The sequence below is a fragment of the Hetaerina americana genome, unplaced genomic scaffold (assembly GCF_022747635.1).
Source record: "Hetaerina americana unplaced genomic scaffold, ioHetAmer1.1.p SCAF_7, whole genome shotgun sequence".
NCBI classification, from domain to species: Eukaryota; Metazoa; Arthropoda; class Insecta; order Odonata; family Calopterygidae; genus Hetaerina; species Hetaerina americana.
In genome coordinates, this window is record NW_027287316.1 from 24316983 (window position 1) to 24331740 (window position 14758).

The 14758-nt window shown below is 37.1% G+C and overlaps 1 protein-coding gene across 1 annotated transcript in view; it reads right to left on the reverse strand.

Moving 5' to 3' along the window:
• The window catches only part of LOC139696582 (protein draper-like), a 29766-nt gene extending 18487 nt beyond the window's left edge, over positions 1-11279 (reverse strand). The window contains exons 1-5 of the mRNA XM_071595387.1: positions 11216-11279; positions 7517-7660; positions 6422-6550; positions 4060-4185; positions 123-254 (exon numbers count right to left, since the gene is read on the reverse strand). Of these exons, the coding sequence (XP_071451488.1) occupies positions 123-254; positions 4060-4185; positions 6422-6550; positions 7517-7660; positions 11216-11279 (595 nt within the window). The remainder of the gene's footprint in view (positions 1-122; positions 255-4059; positions 4186-6421; positions 6551-7516; positions 7661-11215) is intronic.
• Between the last annotated feature and the right edge of the window lie 3479 nt (positions 11280-14758).

Genomic DNA, 14758 nt, shown 5'->3' on the forward strand with positions numbered 1-14758 from the left:
TGGCACTCAGCAGGTGTTTTCTTCAAGGAAACTCATGCCTTGTAGTATATGCATCATTTTATTCACTCTTTCATCTAGTTGTATGTCTTGCTCCCTAATTTCCTGAGTCAAATAATACTCACTTGAAACACACCTATCAAATTTGCTTGATGAGGTAAAATTCTCAAAACATTGGCAGATCTTCCTGTGGCCATTGCTGGTACAATATGCATTTTCAATACAATCTTCATCTTTATTGCATGATTCACCAACTCCTGAAATGAGAAAGAGGAAGATTTCCTAGTTAGCATTTGAAATACATTTCTCATTCTATTTTGAGGCATAATTTTTTAAATTTTTATTTATTAAATTGGCATAAAAGTACAGAAGCCTCTCAAGTCGGCAGATATTTCAATGTGGCAATGAATATGATAGAAGAACAGTGGGCCTTTCCATGTGGAATCATCAAAAAGCTTCAGGCACAGCACTATTAATGTACCTGAAAAGTAGCCTTAAATTTGCACCTTATGAAAAGCATTATTATTAATTTTAAATATATTTTTTGAACCTGAAGTCTATGGAAGCCATTTTAAATAAAGGATTTACTCTGATTTTGATTGTCGAGGAGTTCCACAAAATTTTCAATGGTACAAGTGCCAATGGAATTGAAAATATACCTAGAAATGGTCTCCGTAATAATGCAAATTTTAATTGTAAGGGAGCTAAAATATTTCTGGTAAACATTTCAAAGTAGGGCCACTCCTCTTAAACACCTGAAATAGCGTTTTTTTTCAAAATTTATATTTAAAAATATGTATTTACTATTAGTGTTCTACCGGTTAAGGGATGTTTTAAATGGGTACAGACTGTACAATGGTACAACTGTACATTTTAAAAACTGAATAACCCTCATTTTTTTACATAGATTCTCATCTCATATCTGTTACACTAACTAACTAATTAGTCAGAAATGTTACCATCCCTAAGCAAACTAGCAAACTTAAAGCTAGAATGTCTAAAAACCTGGTTTTACAAATTCTCCATCAGCTCTCCTTCCTATCTCAAGTTCCTCCCACATTTCTTCAACCATTTCCTCTGCATATGCTTGTGAGTGGAAAAGCATGGGTGACAATGGACACCCTGTGACACCCCTTTTTCTAACCTTGCCAGCCTGACTCTCGATCTGCCACTTGTATCTGAACAGTCTGTGACAAATACAGGCTTCGGATAAGTCTACTTTCTCTCCAGTCTATTCCTAATGACCTCAGGTGTTGGTCACCTCCCCTAAAACTACTATTTCTATTCTACATGTATGTTCGACTAGTGTATAGTGACCTTATTACTGCTTTGGAATCACTTATGCCTCCCCCCTTTCTGAGCCCAAACTGATCATTCCCTTCGTTATCATTTACTCTCCTATCTAACCTCTTATTGATAATCCTGAGGAACACATTAGCCATTTGAAATCAAGCTTATTTTTCAATAATCCTCATATACATTCTTACATATAGCTGCCAATTCTTTTTTTGCGATGGAACTAATCACTGATTCAGAGAAATCTTCCAGCCAAATTCTTCCCTCCTGAATGCTATGAATAAGTCCATAAAAACTTTTCCTTCGAGGCTTTCCTAAAACCTAAGTAGTTCTTCAGGATTGTTATCAATCTGCAAAACTCTATTGATTTGAATTCCCTTAATGTCCTTTTTATCATACCATTAAGTATACCTGGAGCTGAACTATCCTCATCTACATTACTATATATTCTCTTTATATGTGAAAGGTTGCTTGCATAATATCTTCACAATATGGTTCCTCTCTATATTCCTTCTATCTCTACTTGAATCTTTCCTCTTTCAGTTAATAATTTTTATCACTTTGCTTTGATTTTTTTCATGAATTTTCCTTATTTCTTGACAGTTTTCACCTACCTGTTCAGCACACCATTTTCACCCTTCCTTTCTAAACATTTCACATAATAGCATTGCATTTTCCACCATGCTTCCTGCCTTAGTTGGTAATTCAATTCTTTGTACTTTCTTCCTCCTAACTCTGTGTTTATATTCTTTCATTCCCCTTTATTATCTATCTTGTTAATATTCTTATCTATGATCTATGGCTTCCTTGCTCTTTTCCTGTTAACTATTCCTATGATTTGTTTGAGGCTTTCAATATCCCTTTTTTTAACATGTTCATAGCTTTCTTTGTTGTACCTGTCTCCCTTTCCTCACATTAGTTTTCTCTACAGCCTACTGATACCCCTTTCTTATTATTCTCTTTGATACTCTTTCAGTCTCCTTCCTCAATTGCCTTCTTTGTTTTATTCTCTTGAATCTGAAGTTACAGTTAATTAGTACTGCATTAATTATGATCTGAATCCTCTTCCACTCTTGTGAAACTGTGCTAATTTATCCCTCTCTCACTAAATTTGTGCCTATCCATAATATAGTCTAACATATATCTGTTTCATTGGATATTTTTCATTCATACTTATGCCTGTTGTAGAGTTTAAACCAAGTGTTCACTATGTTAAAGCCGTCCCTGTCTCCTGCAGATCTCTATCACTTTCTTCTTATGGTCATTTCTTGTTCCTAAACCATATTGCCCTGCCACACAACCATTTCTTCTTTTGCCTACCATTGTATTTCAATCCTGTATCACTATCAAATGCTTCCCTTGAGGAATATCTGTGATTATATCCTTTAACTGATCACATAACTTGTCAACGTCTTCCTACCGATAATTGCTTGGGGACATGTAGACCTGAACCAAGTTCGTTGGTTCAGCTTTTATTTCTCTGATGACATTCTCTCACTTGCTTTATCTAAATTTCCTATGCTTCTTCCTCTCTTTAGTTCATTACTATTTCCACCCCTCCCTGGATCTCTCCCCTCTATTGTACAAGTATATTACTTTATCTCTATCACTCCAGAAATCCCTGCTATCCTTCCATTTTTCCAGCAGAGGCCTTAAATTTCTATATTTCCTCACTTCATATCTCACTTAATATTTTCTAATTTTCCTGACCTAAAAATGGTTCTAACATTTCAGGTCTCAGTAATTCTAACTCATTCATTCCTCTTCTGTGTCATCTGTGCTGCTGCTTTCAATTTCAAATTTCAAGAATTTCTTGAGATGATGACCGTGAAAACCTTCCTTCACTCCCTGCTATCCATCACACATGGCCCAGCAGGCTGAGTCCCATAGTTGCCAGGTATCATATTTGGATTTCTGTCCATCATTGATTCATGGAATAGTGATTGGGGTTGTTTCTCATTGCCTTCCTCAATAGTGCTTTTAACTGGACACCATCACTCATGGCCACCCTACTGGGGTTGGATGCCTTTACAGCTGTCTTACTGGGGAAGACTGTGTGGACTACCTTTGGTCTGGCTTGTACCCTTCAACCTATCTGGCATGGGTGGCACTAACAGGTGAAATTATCATTGCTTCCATCAGCACCGCTCTAGTGGTCATCAGAATGCAGAAGTCCCCCCAACATGTCAAGGTTGTAGTCCATGGTAGGGGCAACCATGCTATAGGCCTCTTGTAAATATGAGTGCAGGTTATAGGCTTTTAGAACAATGGAATAATTAAGATATTCTGGCTAAGTCTTTATTGATGAATTTGCTAAGTTTTAAAAGTGTAAATATCCCATATTTTGTTAGATTGATTTTGTGATATTTTTTGTTTATCTACAGTATTATATTCCTAATAACTTATGAGTATGCATTATTGATTTTTTTGAGAATATTTTAGTGAAAAATCAGCTAATACAAATATCAGCCGATTTTTATGGAAAATCAATGGATTTTAACATTCATTTTGATGTGTATGAATATGGTACTACTTCTCTGGTAACTTTCAAAGTGTTTTAAAAGGGTGAACATCCAATTTTAATAAAAATGAAGAAACTATTTAGATGGTTATTAAAAAATCATACTTAATTTGAGAAGAAATCAAAAAAGTGATAGATGACATACATGTAAGGAGGTAATATCAAAGTTTCAAAAACATACCTTGAACTCTCTGAATTGGGAGTTGCCGAGCATAAGCAGCTCATTTGATTTTACAGATACTTACTCAGTAAGCACTTATCTCCCAGTTCAGAAGGAACTCGATTGGAGGAACAGCGACATATATTCCCGCTAGCATTGTCACAAAAAGAATTTGCTATGCAGTCACCAGGAGTGCAATCTGTTCCAATATCTGCAATTTTGAAAAAAAAATTTGCAGTGTTTCAGTGTAAAAAATTCAGTCAAAAAATATTGAGGCATTAATTTTAGGCGCCAGGGCACACACATATTTAATATTTAAGGAGCATAATTTTTACCAGTAAAGTTTGATGGCTGATGAACGAGTAGCATATATACCTATTTGCACTTCACTCGCTTGTCTTTCAATATCAGCATCATTTGAGAAGACTGATTTTCATTCATTTCATGGAACTTAATATTTTTTGATAATTTATTTCACACTGCACACTTCTATCCGAAGTAAATTAATTGCCTACATCACATTAAATCATTTTTCATATGAGCCTAATTGTTCCTGGGACATCTAATATTCTTTACTTTGAGATATTCTTCTAACATATTGAACATATGACACTTCTTCTACAATGGTAAAATATAGGTGGATCTAATTCATGTTATTTCACGGTCTACCAATTCCTTGAAAAATACCTTCTATTTACAGCAAACACTCCTCAAATATCCCATACCAACTGGATTTATTTGGCGATTATGCTTATCACGGCCACTTAAGTTTTGCTTCTCTTCAGGAATGCAGGGATTAGTGCACTTTTATACACTGGCATTTTTGCTTCAGTGGGAAAAAATTCATTTTTTATGAATGCAGCATACTATAGGAAATGATGTACCATTTAATCACTTCATCTTGCACTTGTTCAATTATAGCTTTTGCTGTTTACACTCACTATGCAAATGTTCTCCACATTCTCCCATTCGATATTAACACTACTACCTTTATTTTAGATGTATTTAACCTCAATTTCAGTCTTTTTTATGCCTAATTCAGGCTCTGTAAACTGATGGGCACTTTTGCAGCATTACTGCATTGTCATTAAATATGTGTATATTTTCATTTATTGTAATATTCCATCTCCGATGAACATATTGAACCCGATACCCATATCCAGGTACAAGTTGAAACAACTGTTATGGTTATGTATTTTTTAAAGTATCCACTCTTATGCATACCATTCCTTAAAAATTTTTGCAGCTGCTACATGCACAACCTCATTTTCATTTATATCAATCTTTCTACATTCATGTTCACCTTCCATAGAATCCATTGGACTCCTTTTCATGATTCATTCCATTATATTACAAATTCTAAAAAATAGTTCCTCAATAAGTCTCTAATTACACATTCAATCCATTCAATATCACCAATTTTATTATTCTTTTTTATGTTCATTCCTTTGCCCTTGTAAATCCTTCAAAAATCTTGCTTTGCCCTTTAACCTTTTGCACTCGGATGTCGAGTGTGACTCGACATGGTTAGCAACGGCAGCAGGTTGTATGTTGAGCCACAATCAACACAGAGTTTCACCATAAGGGAAATTGGGATTTTTATCTATTTTTCCAATAACTTTTCTTGTAATCATCTACATGAAAGGACAAGTAAAGTAAATCTTAATTAAAAGCTTGGCTTGTTTTATAAATGAACAGTATCGACCCATTATGTCGTTGTCAACATAAGTGCCGTCTCCAAAGGATGCCACCACCTATGCAGATGTTTTTTGTTATCTATTTACTGTGTTGTAAGTTCTTTTTCATTTGTATTGTTTGCCCTTCATTGCTTGGAAGTCAGCTACATGTAAAGCAATGCCTGAGTAGACTAAGGCAATCGAGAAAAAAAGCACCCGAGTGCAAAGGGTTAACCCATGTCCAATATAATCCAGATCCATGATGGGTCCACAGTTAGCACACATCCCACACTAAATGCTCCATACCATTTTCCCTAGCCATAGGTATGGTATATGTAAAAACGACCCCTTCCTTTAGTAGTGTACAAATACCCTACACCACACCCTTAGCAAATATGGGCTCCCCAACAATTTACTTTTAAAAACTCCTACCATACACTATCAGTTCTATTTCTTGTACCAAAATCCATTGCCCTGATAGTTTCAACCTTATCATGACTTATGTCCTTGGAACTGAAAAAATGAAAAAGATTCGTAAGCTATTTTTGTTAGTAAAGATTTTATTTAGTGAGAACAGTGTGAAGGACATGAATATAGGTATGCATGTTGTTTTCATGGAAGATATGTCTACCATAAATGACGGCGGCCAAATTGGAATAATGGAAATAAAATTTCATGATAGAAACATGGGTGAGATGACCTGAGCACTCATTCTTAGAAAGCATTTACCTCAATATCATTGGAAGTAAAAGTTTTACTTGTCAGGCTTACTTCCAAGGCATTTGTCCATTGCTTCAGATGGTGTGAATCCTCTTTGGCATTGGCACGTGTCATTTCCTCCCTCCAAATTGCAAAATGAATGCAATATGCAGTCTTCACCTTGACAATGGGTTCCAACACCTGCAGAATGTTACAAGTATCAACACGGAGTATAATTTCATCGGAAGTTCATCCCACAATGTTCAAATAATTTATCAACAGAGTACAATGGTTTTTTCAACAAGATAAGTTTCAGTTTTTGTTTGAATATCTTACAAGAATCTTCATTTTTTTTTGTATTAGATAGACAGTTTGCCACCATGGTAATAAGGACCTGTTTCATTTATATCATCTAAAAAGAACATGGATATAGTTTTTTATTCTTGTATCATACCCATGTTTATTGAAATTCCTTTCTGTACTTGAAAGGTTTTTATTGACAAACTTTGCTACCTCTAGCACCAATATTGCTGGTAGAGGTAATATTTTTAATTAGCAGAAGATGTATCTCCATGACTCTCTAGTAAGTTGAATTAGGGCAGTTCTAATTGCTTTTTTAAAAATCTACTGACTCTGCCTTGAATTCCTCCAGAGAATTATCTCATTCAACAATATGGAATGAAAATTTGAATATGAGACAGATTTCAGTTCTCTTAAATAGCCATTTGCTTTAAAAAATCTGAGCTGAAAAATAAATCTACTAAGTTTTGGAAGCAGTGGTTCAACTTGAGATTTCAATTTTTATATTTGATTAACTTTGATGCCCAAAAATGTACCATTGTCTACAAAATAAATATCATTATTGCATAAGTTTACTGCTAATGAATCTTTTTTTACTGAAAATGAAGCAATCAATTTTTTTTCATTTACAGCAAGTTATTTCACATGAAACCATTTTTCAAGTTTTTGCATAGTATCACTGACTCTCTCTTGTTGGACAGTAATGTTAAGTGTTTGCCGCAGCAAACTAGTGCCATCTGCAAAAATGACTTATTACTTCAGGAAGGCAGTCTTGTAAGCCATGTAAGCATTATAAAAGCAGGATACACGTTGCCACCTTCAAATACCTCTACCTTAAAGTTAAATTCATTATAATAATTGACTCACATGCCAAACAGTTCAAAAGATCTGCTGAAGGTGTATATTTATTGTTGCATTGACAAGTGTTATTGTTATTTTCCAGGTTACAATAAGAATGAGGGATACATTTACTGTTGTCATCACATTGAGATCCAACTCCACGAGATACACCTATGAAAGGTAAAGCAAATGTGTAAGATTAAAACTTTTTTGGAGCAAAATAATAACACCTAATTTTTTACCATAGAAAGATTGTCAGTTCCTTTCATCTGACGCTCTGCTGATTTGTCCCTCAACATCCTTTCAAATAAGACATCTTTATGCCTTTTCCTGCACAGAATGTGAAAGTTGCAAGAAGTTCACCCTCAGATTATTTTACATAAGACATTATATCACTTTAAGTTAAGGTTGCTGAATACTGCAATATCCAGGTACATTTAAAAAATACAAATATATATATGTATATATATATATTTATAGTCACATAATTTACATTGAGATCTGTAGGTCTTATATGCCACCAATTACCCTGATTCTTTGGCCGAGGTGGCGTCAGGGGTACATATAAGACCCACTGATCTCAGTGTTAATTATGTTTCCTTGATGGCTCAAGTGGTTAGAACATCCACCTGGCAAGTGGAAAGATCTGGGGTTCAAGCCCTGGTCGAGGAAATATTTCTGTGCTTGTGATCTGTTTGATTCCGCCTTCACCATCACTCCTATGTTCATCCTTTCAATGTGTTCCCATCCCTTTCCCTTATATCTATTTCTATGTATGTGTGTGTGTATATATATATATATGTAAACCATAAACACAATAATCAACCCAAAGGTTGGTTTGGTAGGTGATGGTATAGTTCACGGCGTGTGAAATTCACACATCGTAGGGAGGCCAGTTCCTTTCCCTGTATATATATATATATATATATATATATATATATATATATATATATATATATATATATATATATATATATTTTTTTTTTTTCCTATATACACACACACACACCCCTTAGAAAATAAAATACCATTCATAGATTACTCAACAAGTATTCTATTTCATCATTAGTAATTTTATGGATCATTTCATACGGTGTTCTATTTAAAGATTCAGCCCACATTTGAACATCTGATAACTATGTTAATTCCACAAAAAGAAGAGTACCTGTAGAGACTTCAGAACACATGATGACATTCAGAAGTAGGAAGCTAATACAAGGTGTTACTACAAACTTCATTTTTCACGTCAACCCCAACGGCAAGTGGGCCCTGTTTAAAATATGAAACATTTATTACTTATCAATTTTAATTCTAATTTTCAATGTTTATCTTTTCATGCAATGCCTACATGAACAATTTGTCCTTAAATGGTGGTGCCAAAACACCACCTACATTTAAGATGGATTCCATATTTCTGTTGATAGTGGAATGTTTTAGACTTATCTAGCACTTATTACATTTGGGTTCACAACAATAAATAAAATTTGGGAATTTCCTGTAAACTAATTTCTATCCCTCAGTTATCATTTCTGGCAATAGGACAAATGACATGAAAGCCATAAAATTTAGCGGAGAGGCACTGCCAGTTAATTAAAATAAATGTAAACCATACTGATCATTATATCATCATCATACTGGTTATCTACTGGTTTAGGTAATTTTTAGATGGCAAAGCCTATACAACTATAAAATGATATGGTAACTTACCTCTCCCTATGAAAGCATAGCCTGACATGCAACACTAAAATCCCAACAATATCCTCTCCTCCCCCACCATACCTAGCACTTCCAAATTTTTTTTCCTTTCCATCCTTCTCCACGACTACATTTTAAGTCTCCAATTTACGTCTATCATCGTGTTTCAATGACCATGTTTCTGCACTGTGGGAAACCACTCTCCATATCAAGGTTTTGATGAGACACTTTTTAACATCCTTGCTCAACATCCCCGTCATAAATTCTTTCCTACTTATTGAAGCTTCTTTGCCTAGCGAAACTTTTCTTTTTTTGTCCCTAATACTTTGACCATTTTAGTCCAAAACTTTTCTGAGATAGGCAAACTGTTCCACCCACTCATGTTCTTGAGCTCTTTATTTATAATTCACTTAGCATTCCTCATACACGAAAACTGCATTGCTCATTGTTTTATTTACGTTGATTCACATCCTACGCATTGAAAATATTTTTCAATATGCTGAGCAACCCCTATAATCCCTTGGCTGACTGACAAACTAAAGCTTGATCGTATAACGAACCAATTTCGTCCTTTCTGTGTAAACTTTCCATATCCTCGCACTGTGTTTTCCATCGCGCTTCTTTTGCTCTATTTGTCGCCCGCTTCCGTTTATCATGGAATAACGAATATGAATAAGAACCTCTAATACGATATCCCATAGAACGTTTGGTGAACAACGTTAAACCTAATAAATCCTCTGGGCCCGATCAAATACCCACTCGTATATTTAAAGAACTAGCCTTAAAATGTGCCGTATCTAGAAATTATAATAGTAATTGCTAGTATACTGCAAGGATCCCAGTGATTGGGAAACAGTTAATGTAACACCTACAAGGTATGACCCAAAAGTAGTAGGGCTTATTTTTACCGGATAAACGGACGGACGGGTGTTGGTTTCTCAGGCTGAGTTCGAGGGAGGAGAGTCTCAGGAAAGGCTGGAGGCCGGTGGTACTTGGCTCCAAGCCCTTGTGGATTGCGGATCGCACATTTGCCAAACCTCTATAACGTGACCCCGTTATGATCCGCCTCGAACCGGTTATTTGAATAGCGTTACGCCATCAAATTTTGCGTGAAACTGGGAAGAACCGGGAAAGAGGCTCAAGGCATGGGTATATCTGGTGTTTTTGAGTGGCACAAGTAGTTTTGTGAGGGTAGAGAAGATGTTGATGAAGTCGAACGTTCTAGACGCCCTTCGACCTCAAAAAGTGACTAAAATCTTGCAAGAGTGAAGGTTTAGTTGGACAGGGATCGCAGCTTAAGTGTTTGCATGGCTTTTAATGAACTTGGCATCCCTAAAAGTGATGTGCATCGTGCATGTGTATGTGGTCGAAAACATGAACATAAGGAAGGTGTGTGCGACTTCGGTGAAAAGGAACACCGTGAAAACCCGAGAAATATTCACAGCTATCGAATCTACAACGCAATAACTTCCGATTAAAGGATTGTACCACTTTACATTACTGTAAGTTGACATTTTGCTGACCTGCAATCCTAGGTTTGCGTCTGAATGACTATTGAGATGGGCTGGTTGGAATGACGACAACCTGGGCGGTGGTTCCGAATTTAGATATTTATTTTCTGGTAAAAAATCTCGTCAACAGGAAGTTGATACCGACACGGATGTATACGTTAAAAGAGTTCGAGGAACTTACCTTTGGTATCCACCAGGTATTGATCTGAATGCGTATATATTACTTCTATTTAGAGTAATTGCTCTACATTCATCTCTTCCCTTCCTCCATCAATCCAGGTGAGCATGAAGACTCTGACGCATGAAGACTCTGAAGCATATCGGTCTCTGACGACAGCACCGTGGTATCGTCATAGAGATTATCTTTAGATTGTTTGAAATCCGCAGTTGATTTTGCTTTTTTTTCGCATCCCGTTGTCATCCTTATCAGCTGGAGAAAGCAGATACTGCAATGTAATGTAGCTAACTCAAAAGGGTGGACATACTGGATCTAATGATAATCGTTATCTCTCCATCTCACCTTGCACAGCCATAACATAGGCTATGTACTTATTTACTTTCTCTTGACGTTTTCCAACTTCCATGCTCTGACATTCCTGACCCTTGCTCAAATTTCGTGTAAGGCTATGGAACATATATTTGCTAGTTCGATCGTGAGACACCTCGATAATCAGGAGTTATTAATGAAAAAGCAGCAGGGTTTCCGAAAAGGTATATCCTCCGAGACACAACTAGCGATTTTTATACATGATATTCTTATTTCGGGAGAAAGCTATGCTCCAGTGGACGCGATTTTCCTACATTTTAAGAGAGCCTTCGACAAAGTACCTCATAGTAAACGCTCGCACTGCTAGAAGCATATGGCATAGATAAAAATATCCAGGGTTGGATTGAAGAATTTTTGAATGTTCGGGTTCAAAGAGTAGTGATAGATGGGAGTTTGGTCAAACTCGGTCGAAGTGACTTCAGGTGTGTCCGAGGGAAGTGTCATCGGACCTCTTTTATTCCTACTTTACGTTGACGACATTGACTCTGTAGTCACTAGTAAGATACGTTTATTTGCCGATGATGAAGTAGTTTACCATGATAGCCGTGGTCCTGGTAAATTTAAAAATGTGCGTAGCCATCAAGTTTTGGAAAAAGAGCAAATCCCTCCAGAACGCCTGCTGCATCAAGAATCGCGAAATGGAATGTGTAGACTCAATTAAATTCCTAGGCGTTACCCTCACTCACGATCTCTCCTGGGTGAAACACACACGGGGAATACGTGGACAAGCTAACAAAAAAGTAGTACTTATTAGAAGAGTACTTGGTTAATGTGATGAAAAGGTCAAAGGGAAATAATATCTTTGGTTGGTTAGGCGTCATTTAGAATATGCTGCAAGCCTATGGGATCCTCACGGAGTCCGATTAATGTCCGAATTGGATGGTGTGCAGCGTAGAGGAGCTAGATTTGTAAATCGTTGTAATGATAAACTTGGTAGCGTATCTAAAGTGTTGGAGCAGCTAGGCTGGGAATCACTCGTGGAGTGAAAGTTAAATTATAGATTGTAGCTGCTGCATGCGTTGGAAGGGATTCTCTTTAGCAGTGATGTTGAAAATGTATCGTACTGCAAAATCGTACTACGGTTGGAGAGATAATGTTAATAAAATTAGAGAGATTAAGTGTAGAACAGATAGATTTAAGACGTCATTTTTTCCGCGAACGATAGGGGATCATAATAACATTGTTCAACCGCGGTAGGGTCATGTTCGGGTAAAATTAGTCGGGTGTGTATTCACCCCCTGCCACACACCCTGGCAGTGGCTTGCAGGTTATATATAAATAAAATAAATATATGATAGGGAGTTACAAAAACCATCTGCTATATTAGGCGATCAAAAATTATCTCTCAATCAGCATACTTGGAGAAAATAGTATCATCATTAGCAAAACATTAAGTAAAGAGATTATGCAAAATAAAAGGATAGGGTTAGTGCGGTGTCTTGGAGTCTGTTAGTGAGGTAGTTTGCTGTCTTCCCACCCCAAGTTCGCGAGTTTGTACTCCGGTAGTAGCAAGATTTTTCACTTGAAGTGAAATATGCCGTCCGTCGGATGGGACGTTAAATTGTGTAACTCCTTGCCGCCTTTAGTTAAGAGTAGGCATATACCGACGTCTTTCCACCCTACCTCTATTCCTTAAACTTCCTACCCATACCAAATTACTCACCTATCTCTCTCTAACGTTGCAAATGCCACCAGCTGTCAGTTTCCTCATTTAAATACTACTATTAATGCAAAACGTAGAATTAAACTTGCGATTTTTAAAGATATTTCGTTATTAAACGAGAGAGACACAGCTCACAATATAACGAGAAGATTGCAGGCCTAAACAACAATGTAATGCCCATATCCAAGGTGGGCATGGACGTTAAATTTTGCCATATCTCTGCCATGCCATGTAAACATGTTTTTCCGATTTCAGAAAGAACGAATCAATGTCGTAGCACTTGCTGTTTTGTGTGTCGGGAAACAGTTAAGGGAAACCTCAGTTTAAGGCCGAATTTTCAAGATCCAGCTACTGGACGCACTAAATAATACTGTCGAACTGCGGGCCCTTGCAAAACGAGTATATAAAGAAGAAAGTGGGACGTTTAGAGTCCTCCTATATTAATCTTTGTGAGAATATATGTAATGCCCACGAAAGTCTGGAAAGAGATTGATCAAGCAAATAATGCTGGACTTAATTTTGTTCGATCCTCTGTACTTTGGATTATACATGGATGAATGAACGTAGACGTGTATGAGAAGTTTGCGTTCTGATACTGATATTAAGAGAATAAGGAATAACAAATAACGTTCGATTTCTGGAAAGGTCCTGCGCTTCTCTCGATACTCCCCATTCAGAGGTGTGTTAGATGAATGATATTGGCGGCAGGGGATTAGGTGTCTGATCACCTCCTCTTCCATAAGATGCGATTGATAACGCGGTCTTGTTTCACGGGATTGACGCGTAGTGTGTACATATTACGGAACTCTTCATCCCATAGGTGTCGAGTTAAATGGCGTCCAATGTTGTCGCATCACACCGACCTCACTGCTCAGCTCCTTGATTCAGAAGACACTAGGCGCGAAATATGGCAACAACAAGTGCCTTTTCAATCGGGACCTATAAAGGAACATATTCCTTGAATGACGCTCACGTACCGAAGACTCGAGAAGCAAGATAGTAGTAGTTTTGAGGGGAGGCGACCGACAGCTAAGGTCATTTGCGCCATAGGGGATGGATAGGAAAGGATGAAGGGTGGAGAGAAACCCGGCGTCGGCATTAGCCTACTCTTTACGAAAGGCGCCAAGGGGTCCGCAGTTTAACGTCCCATCCGACGGACGGCGTACTCACTCAAAGTGCCCTCCACAAAGCACCTCAAGTAGGGATCGAGATACCTCTGAATATTCAACACCGCCGGGAGAAGCAAGATGTAAAGCAAATATTAATACGGTTGGTTCATAGTAATATATTTACTCAGAAAACACACTTATCATTTAGATAATGCAGACTTAGTGGCTTGATAGCCTACTGCGTTAAATGTTGAGTTACTCATCGGAGGTTCAGGGGCATACCATTTAATCTGGATATTTGTAATGTCTATTTTTTGTTTTTTTTTTCGTGATGGTGGTATAAAACTGTCTTCTCTCGTCAGTATGGTTTAATTTTTACTACGTTACCGACGTCAACATAGCCTGCGCGAGACCTTATCGCCGCAGTTTCCAGCATATGAATGACCAGCAGGAATTGTCGACCAACTAATAGTGAATGAATTTTAGTTAGAACCTGGAACGCGTCGGAGTGATCTGTTATATTCACGGCTCTATTGCATTTGAGTGTTTATAGAGAAGAGTCGCCAGTGTCACGCGATTGCATCTCGACGCATTAATTGTATTGTTCTTCGTTCATATAGTCACTATCATTCAAGCTGCAAAATGCGAAGGAATTTCCCAGCCAGACCTTTAGCCAACTCCTCAAATCGTCCCGTGCATGCAACGCAAGGAAATTCCACTGCCGCTACGAAGAGTCAAGGTTAG